This window comes from Orcinus orca, chromosome 15 (genome assembly GCF_937001465.1).
Source record: "Orcinus orca chromosome 15, mOrcOrc1.1, whole genome shotgun sequence".
NCBI classification, from domain to species: domain Eukaryota; kingdom Metazoa; phylum Chordata; class Mammalia; order Artiodactyla; family Delphinidae; genus Orcinus; species Orcinus orca.
Window position 1 is genome coordinate 7,338,657 of NC_064573.1, and position 27,121 is coordinate 7,365,777.

At 37.3% G+C, this 27,121-nt stretch overlaps 1 protein-coding gene across 3 annotated transcripts in view; it reads left to right on the forward strand.

The window, feature by feature from the left end:
* Nucleotides 1-27,121, forward strand: part of RTTN (rotatin) — a 145,972-nt gene that overhangs the window by 84,520 nt on the left and 34,331 nt on the right. For all 3 annotated transcript variants that reach the window (XM_049697998.1, XM_033406088.2, XM_004280001.3), the window contains exons 33-40: nucleotides 1,636-1,825; nucleotides 3,303-3,394; nucleotides 9,637-9,730; nucleotides 13,893-14,085; nucleotides 15,897-15,987; nucleotides 19,122-19,275; nucleotides 22,257-22,394; nucleotides 25,147-25,364. In XM_049697998.1, the coding sequence (XP_049553955.1) occupies nucleotides 1,636-1,825; nucleotides 3,303-3,394; nucleotides 9,637-9,730; nucleotides 13,893-14,085; nucleotides 15,897-15,987; nucleotides 19,122-19,275; nucleotides 22,257-22,394; nucleotides 25,147-25,364 (1,170 nt within the window). The remainder of the gene's footprint in view (nucleotides 1-1,635; nucleotides 1,826-3,302; nucleotides 3,395-9,636; nucleotides 9,731-13,892; nucleotides 14,086-15,896; nucleotides 15,988-19,121; nucleotides 19,276-22,256; nucleotides 22,395-25,146; nucleotides 25,365-27,121) is intronic.

Sequence of the window (27,121 nt, forward strand, 5' to 3'; positions counted from 1 at the left end):
GTTAACTCATCCAGGAAACAATTATATAGACACAATTTTGCACAAGAAAAAATTTTGAATAATTTTATATAATATGTATAATAAAATATTTGAAAATTATTCTTAGTATTATTATGAAATAAATTAAAAAATAGTGTTTGTGGTACTTTGTTTAATAATTTTATTTTATTGATTTATTGGGGTGTGTTACACAGCTGCAATTAAGCTAGTAACCTTTGCTGAATTATTTTTAATTCTCCTCTTGGTTGTTGGTCCTTCCTGGAATCAATATAATGGGGGCTTTAATTTGTGATGTTAAGCAACTATTGCAGATCTCATATGTGCTTTTTACATTTATGAATGCTATAAGTTGCTTAAAAGATAGAACATTTTGAATGTTAGGATTGGCTCTGTGGCTTTGGATGAATTACTTTGTCCTAGATATTTAAATAAAGTAATGCATGAAAGGGCCACATTGCCTGAAATGTGCACCTGGTTCACAGACGGGAGCCACGTGACCCTGTTCATGTACTCCTCTCTGTTTCGCCTGCCGCTTCTCAAGCTCCGGATTTAAAGTTAACACAGTGACCAGCGTCTGTGACTGCTCATTAAAGAGTCTTATTCCTTCTTGGACAAGTAAATTGCCCTATTTGTAAAGAGTAAAGCTCACAGTGTTGGGTAGGTTTATTAGAACACAACAATAACAAATTCATAAAAATAAAAAGTATTTAATATTGAAGTAAGACATTTAATTTTAATAATATTCTTAAAGAGAAGGGTTAATGGAAATAATCTTCTTAATGTAATTATATCTTTAACTGTAATTATACGTTTAACTATTACTTTATCTTCCTGGATAGTGAGTTTTAATATCCATCTTTCCTTGGTGACCAGGAGGCGTGAGAGAAGGGGCACGTATGCAAATTTCAGTTAATGGTAAACTTTGAATAGGCTTTGACCAGACCTTTCCTGTTGGCACTTAGATTTCGATTTTCTATCTTTTATTTTTCTCTCTATTATGGTCTGTTTGAAAAGTCTTAACTATATTGATTATCATTTTCCAAAAAAGAGAAATATTTATAAACTAATGATGTGATTATTTGCATACTTTAAACCGATCCTTTGCATACTTTTAATGGCTTGCTTGATTTTTGCCATTTGGATATTCCAGGAAAAGTAGTGACAGTGCAAAAAATTATTTGAAAAAAAAGTGCAAAGAGATTAAAATTTTGCAATGGCAGATCCTTCTCAGCCTCCTGCTGGAAGGTGTGTGTGTGTGTGTATGTGTGTGTGTGTGTGTGTGTTTGCACGCATGCATGCATGTATGCAAGGAATTCCCTTGGAAGAAGGGTTAATTCAGTGGGAAGTAAAGTGGCAAACAGATTTTACTGTGGATATCAGGCTTTTCATTCTAGCCCCTCAAGAGAGAGACTAGATCAGCCTTCTGCCTTCAGTGGATTTTTAGGCAGCAGAGACCTGGAGTCCTGTGAAATCCTCTGCCCGGGTCAGGCTGGTGTATGTGGGGAAGGACGGGCAGGTGAAAGGAGAATGGTCACATCTGGGACCCATTTGTTTCATTGAGGGGAATGTGGGGAGACATGTGTCTTTTTGAAGAAATTAAGTGATAAATCACTGTCTCCCCCTCTTTTCCTACAGGGCCCCTGTGTCCATGATGAGGACTCTGGCCTGTCGCTCATAGGAAAACCTGCCCTTCAGGCTCTTTTGTACCACTGCCATTTTTATGAACATTTGAATCAGATGGTAAAACATTGTTACCTGGGACGGTATACGTTTGATTTGAATTGTTCTGCTCTTAATGGAACTTCTGAAGGCAATGACTTAAATGGTAAGAATATTATATTTATATTTTTAATAAAATGTAACATTTCTTAAACTGTTAAAAACCTATGTGTTTGTTACAAAATATTTGAAAAATAATGAAAAGTACACAGGAAAACATTCTCTAGTCCCATTACCCAGAGGTTGCCTTTGTTACCTTACAGTATATTTTCTTCCAGTCTTCTTTCTCTGTATAGCTCTTGTTTGTTTTACATAATTGTGTTCATATCTTATGTACATTTTTGTATTTCCTCCTTTCACTAAACATTGCCCAAGCATTTTTCTATTTTATAAATTCTTCATGGAAACCGTTTTTGACATCTTACTAATGTTTCATAAGTTATTTCATGCCCTTTAGTAAAGTTTTACAGTTTTTTCCTGTATTAATGTCTTAAATTTTTGGAAGGTTCTTCCCAGGCAAACAAGAATGAGACCTTTCCTACTAAATTTTCTAATTTGTTTTGCTAGTATATTGAAAAGCTATTTGTTTTTTGGAATGTTACTCATTTATCAAAATATATGCTGAAATCTTTTCATTTCTACTTGTTTGTAGATTCTCTTGGATTTCCTAAGTATAAGATCTTAGTGCATATAAATGATAATTATGTCTCATAATAATAAATGATAATTTAATAGTAAGAATAAAAATAATTTTAAGATAAAAATAAAATAATAAAAATTTAAAAATTTTTAAAATTTTAAAGTAATGTTAAAAAATCTTGACATAATTTCCCACAGAAAAGGTACAAGAATAGAACAAAGAATTCCCAAATGTTAACATTTTACTATATTTGCCCTCCTATACCATGTGTATGTATGTGCGTATAAGTGAAATATATTTATTTATATGCATATATACATATATATATTTTTTCTGAGCCATTTAAGAGTAAACTACAAACATGAAGTTCCCTTACCCTGAAATACTTAAATGTAAATTTCTAGTTCACTTTTCTGCTCACTTCTTGGAGGCATTAAGAGGAGAATGACATTTAATGAAGTTTTTGAACATTCTAAACAAATGTCCCTGTGAGGAAAGTGACCACTTTAATTGTTTGGATTTCTCTGTATCTGTGTTACTGGAAGCATGGCCCTTGAACCAGCAGCACTGACATCTGCTTCCAGCTTGTTAGAAATGCAGATTTACGCCACCCCCGACCTTGGCTTGGGGAATGGAATCTCTGGGAATAGGACTCAGGAAACCACTTTAACAAGCCCTTTATGATTCTTCTGCACTTTGAAGTTTGGGAGCTGGTGCTCTTGCTAAATTGTGTTAGATTAAACTAAAGCGCAGTCAACTAATTGTTTTAAATTTTTTTGTGAAACATGCTGTATATATAAATTAATTAAGAATAATAAAAATTAGGCACACTTCTTTCGCACTTCTTTAGTTCTGGATTGGTTTCATGTAAGGAGTATTCTTTCTGTTAATCGTTACAGTGCCCAGAAGGCTATTCACGTTGACGGTTTTCTTGTTGTCACAGGTTTAGATGACTCATTCAAGTTTTGGAGGGCTCCATCTCGGATGTCCAGTCAAGATCGAGATCCAAGTTCTCTCTCCACTTTGGAAACAATGGTACTTCCAAAGAACGCTTAAGTGCTGCATTTTGAATTTCTGAAAAAATTTGAATTTACATAGTGGAGGGATAAGAATAGATGTGAAATATAAGGTTATGACCATAACAACTGTGATTTATTTGAAGTGCCGTCTATAACAGAACTAGTGTCTGTTTTGCTCAAATAAGTGCCCTGAATATCCTTTTAGATGAATTGTCAACCTCTTTCCTACCTTTTTTGATAGAACCGGAAGTTCAAATGTTTTAAAATGTTTATCAGTAGTAGTAGAAAAAGAGAACAAATCCCATATGATTAGTAATGCTTGATTACCCTGAAATTTTGTTTAAGGACAAGGCAGTTTGAAGAATGTTGATCCATTCAGATGATTCCAGTGTGGTACTAATGATTTTAAACACATTTCTAAATGCTTGCATCAAATAGAAGCTTGTCTTGATTATCTGAAATACCTGAAATTTATGTACACCTGCCTGCCTTTCTTCCTTTTTTTTTTTTTTTTTGCGGTATGCGGGCCTCTCACTGTTGTGGCCTCTCCCGTTGTGGAGCACAGGCTCCGGACGCGCAGGCTCAGCGGCCATGGCTCACGGGCCCAGCCGCTCCGCAGCATGTGGGATCTTCCCGGACTGGGACACGAACCCGTGTCCCCTGCATTGGCAGGCGGACTCTCAACCACTGCGCCACCAGGGAAGCCCCCTTTTTTTTTTTTTTTTTAATTTATAAGGTGCTTTGTTCTAAAAAGTTTGAGACACTAATTATTTCTAAATAATGACATGCTAGGTTTCATTTGTTTTATAAGCATACAAAATCATTCTCAACTGGAAAGCATTGCAATGTATTTTTGGAACAATATACTGTGTTGTAGAAACTATTAGGAAGGCAGAACCTTGACACCACTGCTTCCAGGAGCAAAAATAATATGAGAATTAAATAATTAAACAGGAATTAATAAGATTCACCTCCTACAGTTTCTCAAGAGACTGGTACTTTTTGCTAAGTTTTAAGAGACTTTTTTTTTTTTCCCTCTAGACTCAGAAGAGTTTATGTTTAGTGCTAAATTGAACCTTTATTTAGAAAAACAGAATAATTGCTCCAGTTCCACTAGATGTCATGCTTTCTTTTGCAAGCTAGAAATAGTGTGTATCTTTGTCTCAATAAGAGAAATAATTATATGATTCAATGCTAAAGGGGATTGTATTAATTGGTTATTTAGTTCACAGAAGTACAGCGTTAATATGTGCTTAAAAATAATTCTTCTTAGGTTACCTGTTTGTTTAAAGGGCTGTAGACTAACTTTGAAATCTTTGTACATTCTTCAGTTCTTTGCTTATAGTAGGTATGCGGTAAATAGTAATTGCTGTAAATAACTTTTGAGTTAGCTATTTTGTAGATATCAAGTTACATTTATTTTTTAATTAACTTTTGGCTGTGTTGGGTCTTTGTTGCTGCGCGTGGGCTTTCTCTAGTTGTGGCGAGCGGGAGCTACCCTTCGTTGCAGTGTGTGGGCTTCTCATTGCGGTGGCTTCTCTTGTTATGGAGCACGGGCTGTAGTCATGTGGGCTTCAGTAGTTGTGGCACGCGGGCTCAGTAGTTGTGGCTTATGGGCTCTAGAGTGCAGGCTCAGTAGTTGTGGCACACGGGCTTAGTTGCTCCGCGGCATGTGGGATCTTCCTGGACCAGGGCTCAAACCCATGTCCCATGCATTGGCAGGTGGATCCTTAACCACTGCACCACCAGGGAAGTCCCCAAGTTATATTTATTCATACAAGGAAACTTACATACAAAAAACAAAAGCAAATCAAACTTGCATTTCTCTATAATAATATATAAATCTTACAGATTAAGCTACTAGATTTTCCAAGAAACACTTTGTAAATATGTCACTTATTATAATCATTATTAAAATAGAAGCACATCTATTAATGCAAAAGTCTTTAACTTGTTTATGTTAGGATATCACATAGACTTTTAGAAATACATACCAGTGAAATCTGTTTTTTTTAAGAATTCATATATATAGTCTTATGTAAGATTTACCTTCTTGTAGTTCCTCAAAAGATTAGTATTACCTGTTAGAATTTTTACAGTCAACTTTTTTCTTTCTTTTTTGTTTTCCAAACAGAAGAGTTTTGGTATTGGTGAATTACTCACCAAATTGGTGACTTTTATTCACAAAAATTAATCTAATTACCCGAGTTCTACGAATTGTCATGTTTTCCTTACCATATGAGATATACTATATATCTTTTTTCCAGCAGGAGACAAATATGGAGAGTTTATTCCTTATACCATTACTTTAAATTTCTTTCTTTCTTTCTTTATTTTTGGCTGCATTGTGTCTTTGTTGCTGTGTGCGGGCTTTCCCTAGTTGCGGCGAGCGGGGGCTACTCTTTGTCATGGTGTGCAGGCTTCTCATTGCAGCAGCTTTTCTTGTTGCGGAGCATGGGCTCTAGGCTCACGGGCTTCAATAGTTGTGGTGCTCGGGCTCAGTAGTTGTGGCTTGTGGGCCCAGTAGTTGTGGCTCACGGGCTCTAGAGTGCAGGCTCAGTAGTTGTGGCACATGGGCATAGTTGCTCCGCAGCATGTGGGATCTTCCCGGACCAGGGATCAAACCTGTGTCCCCTGCATTGGCAGGCAGATTCTTAACCACTGCACTACCAGGGAAGCCCTTATACCAGTATTACTTTAAACCTAAACTGTCAGTACCTAGACCAACTAATACTTTCTCAGGTATAAGAAAATGTTGAAGTTACAAATTGAGGTATCAGTTGAGTGGATGTAAATCTTGCTAATGAGTTTATCTGGTTATTAATATCATTATTTTGTATGTCTCCCAGAATTGAGAAAAGGTACAGTTTGTTGATTGGTTTGTCTTTCCACTTTGTCTTTCTGAGGAAAGCACTGTCTTTTGATGTGGGTCGTATCATCCAGTGTGCTGTTGCTGGATCATTATCCGTTCTGTGTTGTTAATGCCACATTAGGGACTTTAATGGTGTTATCTAATGAATATTAGTTTAGTTGATTGTGACTTGTATGTTTTGTAAATTATAGGTAGAGTAAGGAGTGTCATTGTTACCTTGGGGGTGTTGCCCTGGTAAATAAATGCCTTTTCAGAGATGGCTTCCCTCAACTCAGTGTCTCCTTCCCCAGGGGAGGGGTCAGGTATCAGTTGTTTTTCCTCCTGAGATCACATTTCTACTTGTCAGAAATACCCAAACTAGATAGGTGTTTATGCCCAGGACAAACCAGTTTGTAGCAGCAGCTCTAAGAACAAAATTTGATCTTTTCTGCTGCTCTTGAGCAGAATTATGTCTGTATTTTTTAAAATCTGTTTTATCAGTTATCAAAAAAGAGGAAATGTGTGTCATTTGCTTTTGAGCTTTTCTTTGTGAAATATGTGATTCTTTCAAACTTCCTTGAGCACTAATTTAAGGAAAACTGATTTTACTTTAAGTTTATTTAAACATTTATAGAGAAATTTTCCTCATGGGTCCTCTTAGTCTTTAAAAAATTGATAATCATTTTACTGTTTTACAGAAGAAGAGATTAAGGCATGGAATGAATAAGTGTCTTGTGTAAGGTTCCAGCGCTGCTAACTGGTGGAGCGTTATTTGAATCCAGAATTGTGTTTGGCTCTAGAGCCCAGGTCGTTGGCCATGATGTTTTGCTCCTTCACTACAGAGCAAGATGTGATCAGTCCCGAAATAGATGTTACAGTCAGGGTGCAGTGAGCTTAGATTAGAAGGAATGATGAAATAGGCAGTGATTTTGTGTAAGAAGTGGCAATTGAAATGGGCTTTAAAGGATCAATCCCTTTTTTGTATTATGTACACATTTGCAAGGAACTAAAAAGATACTCAAATATGTCTTAGAATTCAGTACCCACTTATGAGGTTTGAAAGTCTACTTGAGAACATAAAGCATAAATAGGAAATAGCTGAATGCCAAGCTATGTGGTACTGAATGCCTTAGATATTCAGAAGATGCAAGATGGGGTTGTTTTGAGGGTGGGAAGAAGGCTGAAGTTTGATTGCTGATGTAACCAGGTGGGGTTAGCCAGGAGAGCCGAGTCCGGTTTTGGATTTGAAGAGATAAGAGATAACAGCTGTAAAGATATAAAACATTTCAGCAAAGTAAAATGTCATGAAGCATTACAAAGGACATTAGAGAAAGATGAATTGACGTTTATTTGATGGTAGTTAAAAGTTTTATAGAACAGGATGACAATACATTTATGTATTGATGTGTATTATTAAATATAATCAAATGAGTGTCCATTGAAGATAATTTTCAAGCAAGCAGGATTTGAGCATAGTAGTAGAGCAAGTCAGCTTAATACTTTTTTACCTTTATTTATTAAAATAGTAATATGTTAATATAGAAAATTTAAAAAATATAGATAGGCTAGTAGAAATATAAATCACCCCTAATCAATTTTTAAAACACAGTATATTGCTATAGAAAGAAGTTCTTGTGTTTTCTCAGCCATATGGGGTAAGTTATAATGCAACCATTAGATGCCTTCTAAAACCAAATTTTCAAACTTTGTGTGTCGCTTCCTTGGACTATACAGAGGACAATCATGGTGTTTATTAATGCCTGACCTTGGTCACGAATGGCAGCTTAGCGTTCTAATGAGCCGGGTATTTAGCGGCCCTCAGAAGCTTTCTTTTCCTGCAGTGAATGCTACCTCTGTTTTCATCAGTAGTGGGGACTGCTTGTGAGTGTTTGCCAACTGAAAGGATGTTCAGTGAAAAGATAAAGGATTCCGGCATCCTTGTCCTCTTAAATTTTCTTGTGTATCTGAGGGAGCTTGTGGCAGGAGCCAGGCTCGTTCATCAGCTCCTGCACGGTTGTGATGTCAGTCTCCGTGTGTGCTTGTTGCTTCACATGCTAAAAGTTATCTGGATGTCTATTGACAGGAACTGTTTTTTTTTTTTTTAAACACATCTCTTATAACCAATTGTAGGTAAATATAATTTTTAAAATGTCTTTAGGTTTTTTTCCCTGTTATGTAGATCTAATGTTATATCAAATAAGGCATTTTATACATGCTTATTTATGAGTGATTTATTTAGACTGAGATTTATCCAGCCTTCATTTTTAGATGACTTCATGTGCTTAGCTTACTTTTTTGGCTACAGCTTCTGTCACTTATTTCTTATTATTGTAATGTCATATTTGAAGTGGTGAGAGGCGATTGAGGTCCTAAGTTGAAAGAGGGATTTTTAAAAACTATGTATTAATTTCGTGTGCCATTTTCTTCAAATTTATATTCTCTTTACTATCAGAAACTGCAAATGAAAATAACCTTGGGTTTTGTTTTCATCCTGTTATATCAAGTCTAAGGTACCTACTTTAAGCGTTAGAATAGATATGTAATCAATATGCAAATATCGTGAGCTGTACAGTATCTGGGTTTGTGGTAGGGTTCATTCATAAGTTCTGTTGACAGCTTACCTGTGTACATGCACGGGCCTGGAGCTTATCCAAGTATGGAAAGTTCATGCTGTCTCAGAGAAAAGAAAATTGATGGGAAGATACAGTATTTTCCACATATGAGGTACTTGACATCAATTTGGGCTTTTTCAGTTTTAAGGCTTTTACAGCCTGCTCATTGGTAAACCTGTGTGTGAAATTGTGTTTGTTTTCTACAGAATTTCTGTTATGTTTAATGTTTCCAAAAAATGTATTCTGAAGAACAATGTCAGATATTGCCTAATTTTTAAAAACAGTTCATTTGTGACATGGGTAGGGGTAGAGAACAATCTTTTAATACTTCTGCTGATTCTTTTAGAGGCACTATTACAATTTGTGTGTGCCATTTGAAACTTTAAAAAACCCTTTTATTATGAATTAAGAAGTGCAAAATATCTCGAAGGACACAACGAATTATAAAGTAGTTTTTTTTTTTAGCCTTTCAACATTTGAGCGTAAGTGGGAAGAGGCTTTATCAGGACCTTAAACTCTAGATGGGCTTCAAATCAAAACTGTGCTCCTTTGAGTTACTGATTTGTATAAACTGTAACAGGTCCTATAAGAAGAAGTAGAAAATGCCATTCAAAACACTGTTTTAACTCTCGAGATATGGAGCATTTTCCAGTTATGCGAACTAGTGTACTTTTGTAATATACCTTTTTGTTCAAGGATATCTTGTATATATATTGCTCATGTTTCATTTTCCAATTAGTAATGTTAACGAGTGACTGTTCCGAGTATAGAATGATTTTCTTTACTGATCCCCAGGTGGCAGCTTCGTCGGCAAGTGCTGAATTTCAGCCGGTAGTGCCCTGCACGGCGCCTCTCCCTGAAGCCTCACATGACCAGTTTGTGACTCAAGGTATCCTTTTAGGAAGACATTCTACTTTCAAAAATAAAAATTATAAGTTGGTCCAGGCAGATATGTTAAAAGTAAATGTTTAGATAAGAACCAAATTAAATAAGTCACAGAACAAACTGTCTAGATAAGAACAAAACGAAATATCACGGAACATGATAGAATAAATATATCAGAAATTAACAAAACAAATACTCTTAACTAATAAATGGGAATTTGGCCATCAAATAAACAGTCTGATTGCCATATCGTTTCCTATTAGGTAAGAATAGATATTTGGTGTTTGAATTGAGGAACTAATGAATATTAATTAGCTTCATTTTTTTCCCCTTTTGGGAAAACACCTCAATTTACCACAGTAATCCACTTGAAAGTGATGGGAATGGGGTCATAAGTATTTTGCAAAGCCTGTGCTTTCATTTGAAAGCACACAAAGTATTTTGAGTCTTTATTTTGTTAGAAATGTGTGATGAGTAGCCTAGGATTTATTTTTATTAATGACAATATATCGATTTTACTCTTTGTGTTAGGCACTGCCTCCAACTCTATTATGCTTTACGCTTTATATATTTATATAGATTACAGCCTAACTTTTGTTTCTTCTAAGACGGTAGATAGACCTTTATTCAGTAGCATTAAATTCCTAACCTATATGGAATATACTACCTAAAAAAAAGGTAATTTTAAACACTGAAATATAAGCATGTGCAGAGAAAATGCTTTCTAAAACTTCAGAGATACTTGCTTAAGGAAGACTTTACTCTGAATTTTCATTACAGTGTTTGTTCCATAACTTCCTAAACAATGTCTCGTTTTGGTTTTTAGTAATTTATGTTAACAATATACAAAAGAGTTTAATTATAGAAAGTACTCATTTGGTCCTCTTAAGAACAAAAGGAGCAAACTCAGGTTGTTTTAAGTGGCTAAGGACACAGAGCATGAAATGAAATTTGATAATGAGTTTCATGAATATTTATTTCTAAGAGTGTGTTACGTTACTATTTTTAAAACAGCTTTATTGAGATATAATTCACATTCATACAGTTCACCCATTTTAAGTGTACAGTTGTTTTTTAATATATTCACAGAGTTGTGCAATCATTACCACAGTCAGTTTTAGAACATTTTCATCACCCCAAAAAGAAACCTTGTTCCCATGAGCAATCACTCCTGATCTCCCCCATTCTCCCCAGCCTGAGGCAATCACTATCTACTTTCCCTCTTTATAGATTTGCCTGTTTTGGAATTTCATAAAAATGGAATCATCCGATATGTGTTCTTTTGTGTCTGGCTTCTTTCACTCAGCATAATATTTTTCAGATTCATCCGTGTCGTAGTCTGTATCAGTGATTCATGTTTTATTATTGAATGATATTCTACTATGTGGATATACTATATGGATATATATGGATATACTGCATTTCATTTACCCATTCATCAGTTGATGGACATTTGGATTTTTTCCACTTTTTGGCTTTTATGAATAATAATGCTACAAACAGTCATACAGGTTTTTATGTGAACATACAGTTGTGCGGTTTTTGTTTGTTTTTTGATTTCATTATTCTTGACTTGGATTTATTTTATTTTCAAGGATTGTGCTTAGAATATATATTCATGCACAGTTTTTTTTGTTTTTTGTTTTTTTGCGGTACGCGGCCCTCTCACTGCTGTGGCCTCTCCCGTTGCGGAGCACAGGCTTCGGACGCGCAGGCTCAGCGGCCATGGCTCACGGGCCCAGCCGTTCCGCGGCATGTGGGATCTTCCCGGGCCGGGGCACGAACCCGTGTCCCCTGCATCGGCAGGTGGACTCTCAACCACTGCGCCACCAGGGAAGCCCCCCATGCACAGTTTTACTGTTTGCCAATTACTTCAGTGTATGTATTTGACAAAAAAGTATTTTACTGCTTTTTGTTGAATCTGCCAACAAATCTTTGAATAGTACTGGAAAGCATTAAATATCTTTTGTCAGTGAGCCTTAAGACTAAAGCAATTTTGTTGTTTCATATATTTCTAAATTCCATCTCTTTAAAATAGTTAGTGTTAAGATAAAATTTTTTTAGTGATAATGAGATTATAGTTCCCTCAGCTGGAATTCTCAGTGAAGGATTTCTCCATGAAGCTGGTTAGTCCTTTTATTTCTTGTTCTGTTAATTCTTGATTAACCAGGGAATTACTGTGCCCCAAAGTGGTTTAGAGCAGGATGACAAGAATTTTCCCTATCATGTACATCAGGGCCACTTTAGATGTCCAACTTCTCATTCCTAAGTTTAGTTTCTAACTTTTGTAAAAGAAAAATCCTTTTATCTTTTAAGAAAAGCTTTAACAGAGTCTCATGATCTATAAGCATACATTTGATCTACAAAGTTGAAAAGAATCATTACAAAATAAAAATGTTAGTATATTTGAGTATTACAAATAACTGAGATAGTTCTCTCCAGATAAAATACTAAATTTTTTTTAATATATTGAATGATTTTGAATTTCTTAAATGTTAAGCCCCTCCTATTTTATTGGTATTCTTTTCTTCTGTATGCTGCCCTAGAAGTCCTGAAGACGTGTAGTACATCTTCTGTGAATATATAAAATTTTCCCTTAAAAGCAGTTGAACTATTTCCGTGGAATTCCCTAAATTTAATTTTCCCAATTTAGTTTAAAATATCAAATCTGTCTTGACAGTAAATAGTTCCAAAGTGCCTCCTCCAAGGAATTAGTTACTTACAAAGGAGAATATTATGACTTTATAATGGAGAAGCCTAGTAGACACCACCTTAATCCATCAAATGGCCAAAGTTAACACCACCCGTAATGGGCCTAATAGGAATCATGTTTCTCCTGATATAATGTCCTGAAGATATAATGTCCTGAAGATCTAATTATGAGGGAACATCAAACATCACACACTCTACAAGGGAACTAGCTCGTGTTCTTCACAAAATGTCCGGGTCCTGAAAAACAAAGCAAGACTGAGGAACCCTTCCAGTTCAAAACCCAGAGACATGAGAACTAAAGGAAAAGCAGATCTCAAATTGGATCCAAACAAGAAAAAGAACTTTTTCCTTTTGCTGTAAAGGATGTTGGTGGGACAGTGCAAAATTTGGAAAAGGTCTATGGATTAGATAGTACCACTGCATCAATGTTAATTTTCTGCTTTTGATCATTGTACTGTGGTTATAAAAGACAAAGTCCTGTTTTTAGGAAGTTAACTTAGGATTAAAGGGGCATTTGTGTGCAGCTCACAGTTCATAAGAAGGTATGTAGGTAGGTAGATAAAATGTGGTAAAATACTAATATTTAGGGATCTGGGTGAAGGTATATTGGGAATTTTTGTACTCTTGTACTTTTCTGTAAGTTTGATTTATTCAAAATATAATGTTTCTTTAAAAAAGAAATAAGAAATGAAGGTCATGAGGGAATCTTGAGGCAGGTTAAGCTTTCTTGTTAGCAGTACGCTGCTGAGTCTTCTAGGAAAGTTCCCTCATATCTTCAATTCTAAAATTCAGAATCTCTGAAAATGGAAAGTTTTCTCAGAACACAGGGGGCAGTAAAACTTGCCCTTACCTGCATATAGTTGGCTGCAAAATCTGACCAATTCTAGTTTGAGGTTGTATTTGCTTATGTATTCATCCTGCTTGCTGTGATTATGTGTCTGCTACATTGCAGAAATATTTATATCCTTATGGGCTGATGCCCAAGATTCCTTGGAAGTGTTAATTAATATATGGTACACGTACCTTATTACTTTTCTAAAATCTAAAAATATTTTGAGTTCTGAAACACTTCTGACCCCTAGAGTTTCCAAAAAAAGGATTGTGGAGCATCTGTTTGTTCCTCAGTGTCTGAATGCTTGGGACACAAAACCATGCCCTGCCCTTCTTGTCTTGGCTAGTACACTGTTACCCAAGGTAGACACACACACCCTTGTGTACATGCATGTACACACACACACACACACACACACACACTCGCACTCACACTCTGGAGGAGTTGGATGTCTGACTCCCTGGCCTCGGGGTTGAGGTGTGTTGAGCAGTTAAGGGAATTTCCCAGCCATCTCTCTTTGGCAATTTTAGGAACTTCCTCTGATTATCAAAACTTGTGAATATTGTACATAACCACAAGGTAAACAAAATGGTGATAATTTTCACACTTATTTCAATAATAGGTCAGCATGAAACTGCATCTCCACGGCTTCCTCATGATTCATCCCTTTCTGCTCCTCTGCCCAGACAGTGTGTTTTTGTCACTCCGCCTCTTCTTTCCGCGATGTGCAGCCTCCTAGACAGCCTCTTGGCAACGACTCCAGGCGACACTGCAAATGCTTTTCGACAAGCTCGTCTCATAGAGCTTCTTTGTAGGTAAGAGATAAATACTCCCAGAGAGGCGTGTAGACTGCAGGTTTTTGCTTTTGCCAGAACTGTCTCGACAGTTTTTATTTTAGATATGTTAAAGCACTTGGATGGGTTTGTTATGTTGACTATTAAGCTTCCCCAGCTCCCCATCCTGATTTTTTTTTAAACTCCGAAGTTCTGAAACCTTATTTGTCCTCTGCCACATTCAAGGAACATGATGCAAGTCTCCTTGGTCATTCAGAATGGAAGAAGGAGTTTTGGGGTTCATCTCCCTAGCAGTCATATCAGAATAATGTCCTTGGTTTGAAAAGTCATTTTTAAAGTTCATTTGGAGTTACTTAGTTATGGGAGCCTGAGAGTTTTATCAGAAAGTAGTCTGATAAAATTTAGGGAAATCATGATTTGGTTCTTTCATTTACCTAATATTAATCAGTGTCTGACATAACTTTTTCTGATTTTCTGATTGGCTATATGGTATAGTTAAAAAGGCCAAGGATATTGAATTCAGTCTGACTTAAGTCCTAATTAGAGTTCATTCTCTCACTAGTGTTGCAGCCTTGGGAAAGTAACTTTAATCTCTGAAGTGTCATTAATAAACACCTAGGGCTTCCCTGGTGGCGCAGTGGTTGGGAGTCCGCCTGCCGATGCAGGGGACACGGGTTCATGCCCCGGTCCAGGAAGATCCCACATGCCGCGGAGCCGCTGGGCCCGTGAGCCATGACCGCTGGGCCTGCGCGTCCGGAGCCTGTGCTCCGCAACGGGAGAGACAACAGCAGTGAGAGGCCCGCGTACCGCAAAAAAATAAAATAAAATAAAAAAATAAACACCTAGTTAATGGGGTTACTGTTAGGATTAAAAGTGATGTTGTCTAGGATACTCTCTTATCTTAAGTGTTCCTTTTCTCCTCACATATGTTTATTCTAGCCAAGTGTACCTACCTCCTGTTCACCACATATTCATTTGCATTTCTCCGTCTCTGCCCTTTGAACATTCACTGTCTGAAATGTCTTCCTCCTCTTTGCCAAATCACAATGCTTTCGCTTTCTTTCTGGGATAAGGACAGTCTAAAAAGAAAGAAGTCTGCCTTGCTTCCCTTCACTCAGTTGTGATTACTCCTTTACTCTGCCCTTATAATAAGCAGCAGGGTGTGAGTTTGTTCTGTTTACATTCATTTGTCATCTTTTCTACTTTGATGCCTACTAGAGTTGAAAAAAGGAAACTGCTAGTTGATTGTCTTTCCTTCTTGAATGTGTCCTGCCTCAGAAAGGTCAGAATGGGGCTTTAGGAATATTCTTGCTTCTCCAGAGTCAGTTAAGAGTCTGTTGTGACATTGAGGGCACAGAGGTATTAAAGACTCTTTCTTGGCAAAGGCTTATATTTCCATCCCTCTTCTTTATTTCTGATTTAATTTTTTTTCCTGTTTGTTTTTCATTATTTTATTTTTTACTTTCTAAATCAGAACTTATTTCCTGGCAAATGTTTTTCCTGTTTTAAATAGGGACGTAACCACCAAGGTCTTGCTCTTGTTTCTTTTCCTTCTGAAAGGGCTTTATGATATTTTATTCTGCTTTTAATAGGTTTCATTAGATATTTTTCTTAGAATTCCTTGTTTCCCACATTTATCTGATGAGATCTTTTCCTGTGTTCTGAAATATTGTAGGGTAACTTTTTATAAACAATTATTTCCGTTATTTTATAAAAATCCTTTTTCTTGAATTCTGTTCATGGTTATATCCGAACTTTAAATTCTCACGAATTAGTCTTCAGGAATAAGCATACTGATCATCTGAAGGGTGTTCCTTCTCTGTCCCTCACAGCATCGCAGATGCCACCCTCATAGAGACAAGCGTCCAGGAGCTCCAGGCCCTGCTGCCCGCGTCACCTCCTGTTGAACACACTCAGGCTCAGGTAAGCGCCTGCGTCTGCATGTGCGTTCGTTTACCCTTAAATACCAGAAACGTAAATTCTGCTGATATACTAACCACAGGAGAAGGTTGAAAATTTCTCAGGATATACGTGGTATGACGAGGTTATTTGAATAGGTTACTTAATAGATGGTAGAAAAGAGCAGTGGGATTTGAAGACCTAGATTGTATTCCTGGTTCCATCATTAACCAGCTAGAAATGTTTAATCAAGGGTCTGGGTATCTTTGAGCACAGTATTAAAAAAAGGGGATGTTGTATAGCCCACCCTCCCCTTCTGTGATTTTAGGCTGTCTCTGTCATTTCCACCTAAATTGAAGTTGTGAAATACTTAGTGACTAAATTCTGTGTATATTCAAAACTCAGTCCAATAAGAATAAATTTATGTTTGTTCCTTCACAGATATTTAGTGTAGTTGCTGCTAATAGAAACGTTACCGTAAAATCAGATTTTGTAAGAAGGGCTACACGATTTATTTGGGGTGAGAGGTAATTACAGGTGGACTAGCAGTCTCTGTTGCTGTGTGCTGTCTCCTTTGAGCTTTCTGAATAAGGCAGACCCCCAGGACAAGGTTGGGTAACACTGTGCCTCATCTTCCAAACACTGTCCCATTGCAGTGTTTTCATTTGTGAGTGTGCTTATTTGCATAATGGCCATCACCTCCGTTTTTCTGTCTGTCCATCCAGCAAATCTTTATTAAGGGCCTACTGTGCACCAGGATCTTCCCTAAATGAATAAAGCAAAGACCCTTTCCCTCAAGTTGGGAGAGTAGATAGTGAGCAACTACATATGTGCCTGATGATGTCTTAGACGTCGAAGAAGAAAAACTAAAGCAGGGACAGGAAGTGAGGTCAGAGTGGGGGGGGCAGGGCTTTTCTGCATAGGGTAGTGAGGGAGGGGCTTTCAGACAGTGACGTGTGGCCTGAACTTAGTGAGGAAGCTGGTCCTATGGGACATAGCAGGGCCCCTGAGAGCTGGCCTATTCAAGAAGCAGAAAGCAGTGGCCAGAGCAGAATCTGCGAGGCGGAGGTGGGGCTAGAGGGTTCAGGGCTCCATGAAGGCAGGGCCTGAGTGTCGGGCACAGTGCCCTTCCCATGGCAGGTGCTCATTCAGTCCCTGTGGAATGAATGAATAATAACAGTAACAAACCTTCATGTGTGCTTGTTTGTGTGAATTTATGTAATCCTCACATCAATCACATGAAGTACCATTAGCGGCCCTGTTTTATAAAGGAAGTGACTGGAGCCCAGAGATGAGTAACTTGCCCAGGGTCACTCACACAGTAAGGGGCAGAGCCAAGATTCCAGCCCACGCAGGCTGGTTCTAGAAGCCACGCTCTTACTGTTGCACTCCCTGGCCTTATGTAGACTGAATGTTCTTGCCTTTTTGTCCTTATAGAAGATCATTCATTCCAGAAAAATTTTGGAGCATCTGCTTTGCCACATTGTGTTGTAGGTGCTAGTGACGCATCTGTGAACAAAGCAGACACATACCCCTGCCCACATGAAGTCTGTGTCCTCGGTACAGGAGACAGACAGTAAACAGTAAATAAAATTTAACTTTTATCGGATGGTGACGATGGTGTGGAAAAAATAAATGAGGATGGGTAAAGGGGAGACAGGTTGATGTTTTTCTTGTGTGGTGGTCAGAGAAGGCCTCCTGGAGGTGAGATGTGAGCAGATGCCTCGGAGGTGAGGAAACAGGCCGTGGGTCGAGGGCAGAGTGTGTGGGCAGGACTCTGCACGGCGAGCCTGCAGGCAGCCAAGGTACGAGGGTTCTGAAGCATGGGGTCGGTTGGTTGGTCTATTTATTTGAAGAAGGAGTTTCAAACATAAAAAAAGAGTTACTTTGTGAACTACCATATCAATAGCTGATTACATCTTCAGTATGGTAATTTACAAAAGAATCTTTGACAGCTCAGTTGTTCTCTCTCTAATGCTTCCTCACCTCCCATGGTTTATCTATTTATGGTTACACCATACCTGGAGAGGGGAGACTCGCTGTAACTTCAGTAGTGTAGTCTATGAAGGGATCAAAAAATACTTCACAGCAATAAGGAAATTAAATTTCACAAACTGCTTGCATTCTACCCAACAGGAAAAGCGTAGCACCACCTATACTTTTATGTAAAATATATCTGCAGATTAGATAAAGGGAGTACCTTTCATCAAGAGCAGTAGGACAGAAGAACTATTTGGAAATAGTCTGAGGCCATTTACCATAGAGGCACTATGCCTCCACAAACGCCCAATGGTCCCTGCTCTCACAACAGCAGCCGAATAAGGTGGGAGGAAAAACTGTGAGTGTGTGTGTGTGTGTGTGTGTGCGCGCGCACACGTGTGTACAGAACGAGACAGAGGCTTCAGAATATCTCTGTAAAGTTCATTTATATGGGCTGTCTCATTGCCTGGGGATAGTGGACAAATGAGTCCTCGCAGTTTATTCTTAAATTATTACATATCCAGAGAATTTTTTTTAAAGTACTTTTGCCAGTTAATACTTCTTATGGTATTAGTATGTATCAAGCAACATTCCAGAGATGTTTTTATTGGTAATTTGGGGGAAGATTTAATTTTTCTTTTGTAACTAAGAATAGTATTTTTATGCTGAAGGATAGTTGAGGCCAAACATTGGACATGTTTGCATTTTATTTGTAGCAATAACTAGGCTATTAAGTTGTCTTTTCCCACCCCTCAGTTGTACACTTTAAAGAGTATTTTATAATCTTTCTTTACAAAATTGTAGATTTTATGATTTTGGACTGCCATTTTTGCTTCTTCCAGAGAATTGATTCTGCAATTTAGCTACTTGAAAAATATGAAGACTTTCTTTCTCTAAATAGAATTCAGAATTTGGTTTTGGAAATATTGCTTTGTTTGGTATTATTATAATTGACGGTGTTAATGTGGCCATTAATGACAAGCTTATGAGAAAAATAATGCTTTCTGTGTATTCATTTTAGTCTTTAAAAATTATGGTGAATATTTTATTACTTTTTTATTAACTTATGTTACAAAGAAGTGACTTCTTGTAATGCATAGAGAACTAAAATACTTTATCACTGAGGTGGACTTTTCATATGACATGCTTTGTCTTACTTTATATCCTTTTTCGAATAGGTATCCTTTCTCCTAGAATACCTGTCCTCTTTGTCCAGGCTTCTTCAGTCATGTTTATTGGTAGATCCTGACCTTGTGATTCAGGATGAGCTTCTGAAACCTCTTACCATAAACATCATCAGAGTTCTCACCATATGCACCAAAGATATATCAGGTAAGCTTTATTTTTTTAGTTTAGGATGAAAGTAAATAATACTGAGGAGGAGTATCTTACCTTGCACCAGGTATTCAGATCAAGGTCACATTTTGGGTTGTTCTTTGCCAGTATTTTGGAAGCCTTTTATAGTGTGTTTTATAGTTTGGATATTTTAAGTGGTTCCAGGAGACCATTTGAGGCAATTATGTAGTATAATAAAGGACCATTCCCTGTGCTGTCATTTTAAATGAGGGTAAAGTTCTTTATGAAACGTTAGAAAGTGCACTAAGTATTAGATAGTAATTATTCTTATAGTCTATGGCTAAATAACAAGTTTAAGTAAGTTTAGAATACAGTATCAGAAATTTCCTAAGGTCTGGAATTTTTTTTTTATTTTTTGTCTGTGTTGGGCCTTTGTTGCTGTGCGCGGGCTTTCTCTAGTTGCAGCGAGCGGGAGCTACTCTTCGTTGCGGTGCGTGCGCTTCGCATCGCAGTGGCTTCTCTTGTTGCGGAGCACGGGCTCTGGACCTGTAGGCTTCAGTAGTTGCAGCACGCGGGCTCAGTAGTTGTGGTGCGTGGGCCCTAGAGCATGCGGGCTTCAGTAGTTGTGGTGCGTGTGCTCAGTAGTTGTGGCGTGCAGGCTCTAGGGCGCACGGGCTTCAGTAGTTGTGGCACACGGGCTCGGTAGTTATGGCTCATGGGCTCTAGAGCACAGGCTCGGTAGTTGTGGCACACGGGCTTAGTTGCTCCACGGCATGTGGGATCTTCCCGGACCAGGGCTCGAACCCGTGTCCCCTGCATTAGCAGGCGGATTCTTAACCACTGCACCACAAGGGAAGTCCTGGAATTCTTAAAAAACATACTTTGATGAAACGTTGAACATAGAGCTTAGTAGTGGAGAAAATTAAAACAATAAGGTTCGTTGTCAAAATTAAGATATGATAATTGTCTAAAATAGTTTATAATGAAGTAATAGATCATGTGATAATTCTCTTTGCCCATCAGTTCATTCTTATTTAGTCCTTTGAATTTATGGATTTGCAGGGTTTAGGTCTGGTAAGTGAAGTGGTTTATGATGCCCAACAAAGCTGGTCCTCAGTGTCTCATCAGTACTAAGTTATCCCAGTGCTAGAGCAGCAGTAATTACTTACATGGAAATTTTACAAGTGACAGTGATGTCCTGACTAAGCTAATCAGGTTACACCATGTGTTCTCTACAAGGGTGATGTCTCCCTACAAGGAGCAAAAAGTGATTCTTGAGGGAAAGGGATGGGGGAGAAAAATCTTAGCTGTTAGAGTGGCTTGTGGCCCTCAAAAGCTCAACTCTACTCAATAAAATCTTATTCCTTAGTATTTAGTTTCTCTTGTTAGGTATCAGTTGAGAAGCTTTGACATTGAGCTCATGGAACATGTATGAGAAATATGCAAGATCAGTGCTAAAAAGCCAGTGCGAGCATGGTTGTGACTGGAGTGCTTTTGATCTAATGCTTGATCCCAAAGTCACATGACAAGAGGTGGCCTGCATGTTTTGGCTGCCACCAGCTGCCTTGTGGATGTTTTATTGATTTCCTTGCTTTGATTTGGGGCTTTGAAAATGAAATAAAAATGTTATATATTTTAATATCTAAGTATATGAAAGTTATTTAACCCGTAATTAATTACACCAAGTGCTGAAAAGAAAAAATGTCAGTAATATCTGAATGTGTATTTAGCAGGTGGTTAAGTTAAAAGTTATTTTCTCATATCTTTCAAACATTAAACATTAACTAAAATAATTAATTTTTAAGAAATTAAATTTTTTTCTGGAAAAATAACAGTTTTGAATGATTTTATAAAACATTGATTATACTTCTGGTATATATTTGTATGATTTGATGATTTTCATATATAATTTTATATATCTTAATTTATATGTGTAAATAAATTACTTTAAAATTATTCAGCAAGCACAGTTATAAAGTTAAATGTGAATAGCTTTTTAGTTTTTAATTTAACTTTCAACTTAAATATTTTATTTGACCATCTTAAGCCTATATTAAATAAAGCTAGCAAGCTTTATATTTACTCTTTTTATGTGTAAAGTACAAATATATAGATATTACATAAACAGATATATGGTATCTGTGAAGTTAATATTTCATGGGGGTTGTGATAAGGTGACATATGATTAAAAAGACTTCTATTTATAGAGCTGATAATGACAAAAAGGTTGAGAAACACCCAAGGTTGCTACAATCCAAACTCCCTGGAAGATGCTCTTTCCCAGTGCCTCATGGGTGCTGAAGAACACTGAGCGGGGAGCCTTCAGTTCCTTGTAATGAGTTTGACACAGTTGGCAGATAACTGCTGGTGGTGTGGCCACAGATGACTGTCCTAAGGTAGCTACTGCCCTCCAGCTCCCATTTGCCTAGTAGAGAGAAGGGAAAAGCTGTTTTTTCCTCTAGAAGGTTAATTGCTGCACCCTTAGCCATACACAGGCAAAGCTGCAGAATCCTCTTTTGTATCACAGTTTTCCTTTTGGGGAAATACTCTTTTCTGTTCTTCAAAGAAGTTTCCTTTCTTTACTGCTGTGACCTTGGCCATTATGTTTTCCCCTTTCACCCCTACACAAAGCTGCTAGAGGGGATAAAGAAAACAGGAGAAGCTTCACTTTTATAGAAGTAGCACAAGCAATGACATGTTTTTATGATGTGCCCAATATGTAGTTCTGAGGCTATGGCTTAATATTCAATTTGCCAGTTTCTGCTTATTGTTGAATATGCTTTAATAAGAGGAGGATGTGTGAGTGTGTATTCATTTATCTGTAGGAGGGTGGGTGGAAGAGAGATCTTTAAAAAGCAATGAAAAGGAGAAATTAATTGAAATAAATTTTGGATCATGCTGAATTACATTTGTCTTCATTTGATGAATACATACCTCTTATTTTATGTGTAATGAAGTGTCGGTGAGGTTTTTCTTCTTTGTGTTAATAACTTGAAATGTTTTGATTAATTTTATAGATATAGAGTTAATATCGGCTTTTTATCAGACATGGACACATTTATTTAACCTTCTGGCTACACTCCTGAGGAAAGCTGGCCCTGCCTCTTTCCCATCTATTACGATGGGTCTGGCCAGGTACTGGCCGACGATGGTCGGTAAGAAGATAGTCTCGCTGGGTTTGGGGTTGTTCTGCTAGTAAAAATTAAGATAATCCCTTATTTCTGATTTTATATATAATTTATATGTATTCTCTAAATTTAAGTAGTTATGGCATGGTATATGAAAGAGGAACAAGGTACTTGCTTCGAGAAATTTGCAATGCTCTTTAGGAACCCAAAAAACGCATTTAAAAAAAAATGAAACGTGTCAAGATACTATAAAAACAAGTAAGAAAAGCCTGTGGCGTTATGAAGATACGTATGATGTGATTATAAAACAGTGAGATAGATTTTCTTCTGTTGATGTAGAAACCCACCTCTTTTCTCACACATATGCATTGTGAGTGGGTAAAGCTGCCTATATAATATCCTGCTTACATGATAACTTAGAAAGTTATAATAAAATGGTGTCTTGTCTTGAGACGTGAGGATTTTCTGATAGCCAAGGGTATACTGTAGTTAATTATTTTTGTAAGATGTTTTCCATATAGTAGTTGCCTACTACAACAAACAAATGATTGTTTTTTATATTACTGCTGTCTTTAATTTTTCATAAAGTCTCTTCTAAATTTTAGCATAGCAAGAGCCTTTTTTTACGTAAATGTATATAAATAACATTTGTTACCTTTTAAAAACAGCCAGTTAAAATGTATTCAAAATTGAGTTCTTTTAAGTTTCCACTAATTCAATTGACTTATTTTTTCACATTTCATTTTATCATTTGGTCATTCTGTAAACTTACATGTATGGTACATTTTGTCACCAGAGTGATAGTTTTGAAGAAAGGTTATGGGGAAGTACATGTTCAGCAAGAAACAGAATTGTTAGTTATCTGGATATAGGAGTTCTGAGTTTACCCTAAGGGGAATAATGTCCATTTAGGGATTATTATTTTGTTAAAAGAAATAAAAACTGAAAGAGATTGACCAAGTGAGTGATTAATATTTTCCTCTTGTGTCCATGGTGTGGGGCAGGGGGAAACTACTTTATCATCTGAATCACCAGTAGTACAGAGCAGCATGCTTTATGGCACTCATATGGGGCACCTAGGCCAGCTGGTCAGATCTGGCCACTGCCTGATCTGGTAAATAAAATCCTACTGGAACACAGCCACACTTATTCATTCCCTTATTGCCCATGGCTGCTTTCCTGCTATAGCGGTAGAGAGGTGAATATTTGTGACAAAGGCCCATGACCTGCAAAGCATGAAATACCTAGTTACCCTTTGACCCTTTGCAGAAAAAGTTTGCTGACCCGTGATTTAAGCCTGTTTACCTGACACTATTTCCCTAGTGATAAAATAAAGACATATTAAATTCACATTCTTTCTACAAAATATACACGTGGTTTTATATAATAATGGTGCTAATAAAAAACAACATACTACATATACTGTTAGCTTTGATAATCGCAATGTTGATGAAAATATAACTAATAAGAATGATCATTGATATTCCTTACTGAGGGGTTGTTTTTGTCTGTTTTCTGTTTCTCTTATAATTTTCCTTCCCATGTGCCCATATACATTTAAAAATATTAAGTCACTTTGTAACTTAAGTTATCTATAACAGTTTTTTCTCAAATCTGACTAATATTTAGACATCATTTAAATGATTCCCATGAAACCTGCTGACTAAATTTCTTTTCTTATGTTACTTAAGAACATAATTTCTATAAGCCTGAATCTAGGTAGAAATTCTTATGGTTATAACTCTTGGACAAGTATAAGTCCAAAATAATATAAAAATAAAACACAACAAAATTATAAACCAGTGCAGTCAAATTAATAAAATTAACGTAATATAGCAGACATTCTTTTGATTAAATTTAAATCAGTGCTCACAACAGGAAATTAATAATGACTGCTTTAGTCTAGATTCTTTTGAGTTTGTTTGCCTATTCTTTCCTCTCTGTTATACTTGCAGATCACTTCATAATCACTCTTGTTCTCTCTCTGAACTACTTTGAAACCTTTGTTCCTACATTATGTCAACACTGCAAGCTGGGTCTTGTTTTAAGTACTGTTTAGCATCAACTTGTTTGAAAACAGAAAAACAATCACACTTATTTGTAAAATAGTAATCTAGATAATCCAGAGTATAGTTACATTAACTATTTTTTAAGGTTAGCACTGAAATAAAAACTCAAAAACTCTAGAGTGTTTTTGGGTCCCCCAGTAGACCCCAGAGGGATCAGTACTCATTTATATATAATCCTCTTATTTTAGATCTTAGCAGATATTGTGTGTATGTACACTTGTACACACACACTCACATTCATATAAAAAAGAACCTATGTAGGGCTTCCCTGGTGGTGCAGTGGTTGAGAGTCCACCTGCCGATGCAGGGGACACGGGTTCGTGCCCCGGTCCGGGAAGATCCCACATGCCGCGGAGCGGCTGGGCCCGTGAGCCATGGCCACTGAGCCTGCACGTCCGGAGCCTGTGCTCCGCAACGGGAGAGGCCACAACAGTGAGAGGCCCGCGTACCGCAAAAAAAAAAAAAAAAAAAAAAAAAAAAAAAAGAACCTATATAAAAAGAACAAAATGAAAATTAGATTCCTTCATCAGTAGGTTGTCTTAGTACTGTTTAACTTACCTTTAAACACTACGGTTATTCGTGTGCTAATAAGCTTTACTTCGTTAGAAATTAAAAAACTATAAACTTCATTACTCAAATAAATCTGATTAACTTCTTTAATTTTGAAGAAGTTTTCAGTCATTTACATATGGAATTATTCTCTCTTTCAGATATGTTCTGCAAATGTGTGGGTTTGTCTAGCACCTGCCGCACTCTGTGTACTGCCAGCCTGCAATTCCTTTCTATTCTCCTGACTGAAGAAGCAAAAAGGTATCTCCAGGATAAGGATAAAACAAGTTTATGCCACAGTCCAATGATGGCTTCACTTCTTGATAAAACCCAGGAAAGTCAGAAATCTCTAGAACAACTTAATGAAGTAATTCTTCAGGTATGTGATTTCTTAATTTTTCAAGATTTGGTTTAGTTTTTAAATGAATTGACTTTCAGTCTTGGTCTTGTAAGAGTTTTTTTCAATCACTTGAATTAAAAAACAATGCTCATTATGACCATTTAAATAATAGAAAAACATATAAAGTTAAATTAACCATCTCCTCTCCAGTCTCATTCCTCTGATGCTGATCGGTTTCTTTAATACACGTGATGTAAAAATTCGAAATGAAACATTAGTAATTTAAATCCGGCTGTTTATCAAAATAGTTTGCCGGATCATGACCAGAATGATCATGTTTCAGGAATACAGCTATAATTCATAATTTATCGCCACTTTCAAGACATGTTTACATCTTTGAAAATATTTTTACCTCAATGGCATTTGGCTTCTACTGTAAATGAGCTATATATTTAAGGTGTATGTCCATGGAGGTAGGTAGACGTGGTTGGCATATTTCTGAGAAAATGCCCCCTTTCCAAACCCTGCTGCCTATTTTATCTTGCAAACTTATTTTTTGCAATCCTAAAATATGAACCAAGAATTTTGTTTCATCGAAAACTTTCTAAAGCCGCTGAAGTATTGTTATTTTATATATAGATTAACAGTTAAAAAAAAAACGGGAAGTGTTTCCTGAGTTGCACAGCTTTTTACAAATAGGAATATTACTAGATTTTTCAGTATTAAGAATTCTTTTTAATAATCACATTTAATAAATCAACTATACTCTAATAAAGTTAAAATTAAAAGAAAATCATCATACGGTTTTATGATTTTTGTCTTCTCACTGAAAGGTGGGTCAGTGGTGGGTGGGCACATCGAAGGGTTTGCTCCTGCTTCCCGGGCAGCCAGCCGCGTTTCCCAGTCAGCGTGTGTTCTGCCCACTTGCCGCCGTCCCTGGGGCCTACCTAGGGTTCTGGGATCTTTGCTCCTCCCATGCCCGGGATCGTTGTGGTCGCGCAGGTCCTTCTGGTATGGCCCCTTGTGTGTTTGGCATGACAGCCTGATTGTGTTGGGGTGCGGAAGTGGCCGAGGCAGGGGCAACCCCTGGCCCCGCCTGAGCTGCCCGTGGAGGGGCTCGCGGGCTGCACGGGGACTTCTGTCCCCCTCGCCTAGAGGACTCTAGTGGTCTTCACGGCACAGGAAAGAGCGTGGTAGGGGCTCCCCGACACGTCGTCTTCTGTCTCAGCAGCTTCCTCAGGAGCTGGAGCTCTAGGGGACAGGTCCCCAAAGTATTCCTCAAAGACACGTATTCTTGGGAAGCCACCACTTCCTGTAGCTCCTCCCTCACTCATTCCACTCGATTTTTCTTAGTTTAGAACCCAAACTGGACACTGTTCTGATTGTCTCAGTCACCATCACAACAATAGGCTTTATTCCCCCATGATTAACTGAGTCCGATTTTGCACTTTAAGGAATATGGTTGGCTCTCCGTATCTGCGGGTCCTGCCTCCGTGGAGTCAACCAAATGTGGATTGAAAATGGTTTTAAAAAAATTTTCGGAAAGTTCCAAAATGCAAAACTTGAATTTGCTGTATGCCCAGCAACTATTTCCATAGCATTTACATTGTATTAGGTATTAGAAGTAATCTAGAGATGACTTAATGTAAATGGGAGGATGTGCCTAGGTTATATGCAAATAGTTCGCCATTTTATGTGAGGGACTTGACCCTCTGCAGATTTTGGGATTCACGGGGATCCTGGAACCAATCCTCTGTGGATACCAAAGGACCACTGTGTTATAAGCAGGAAACTAA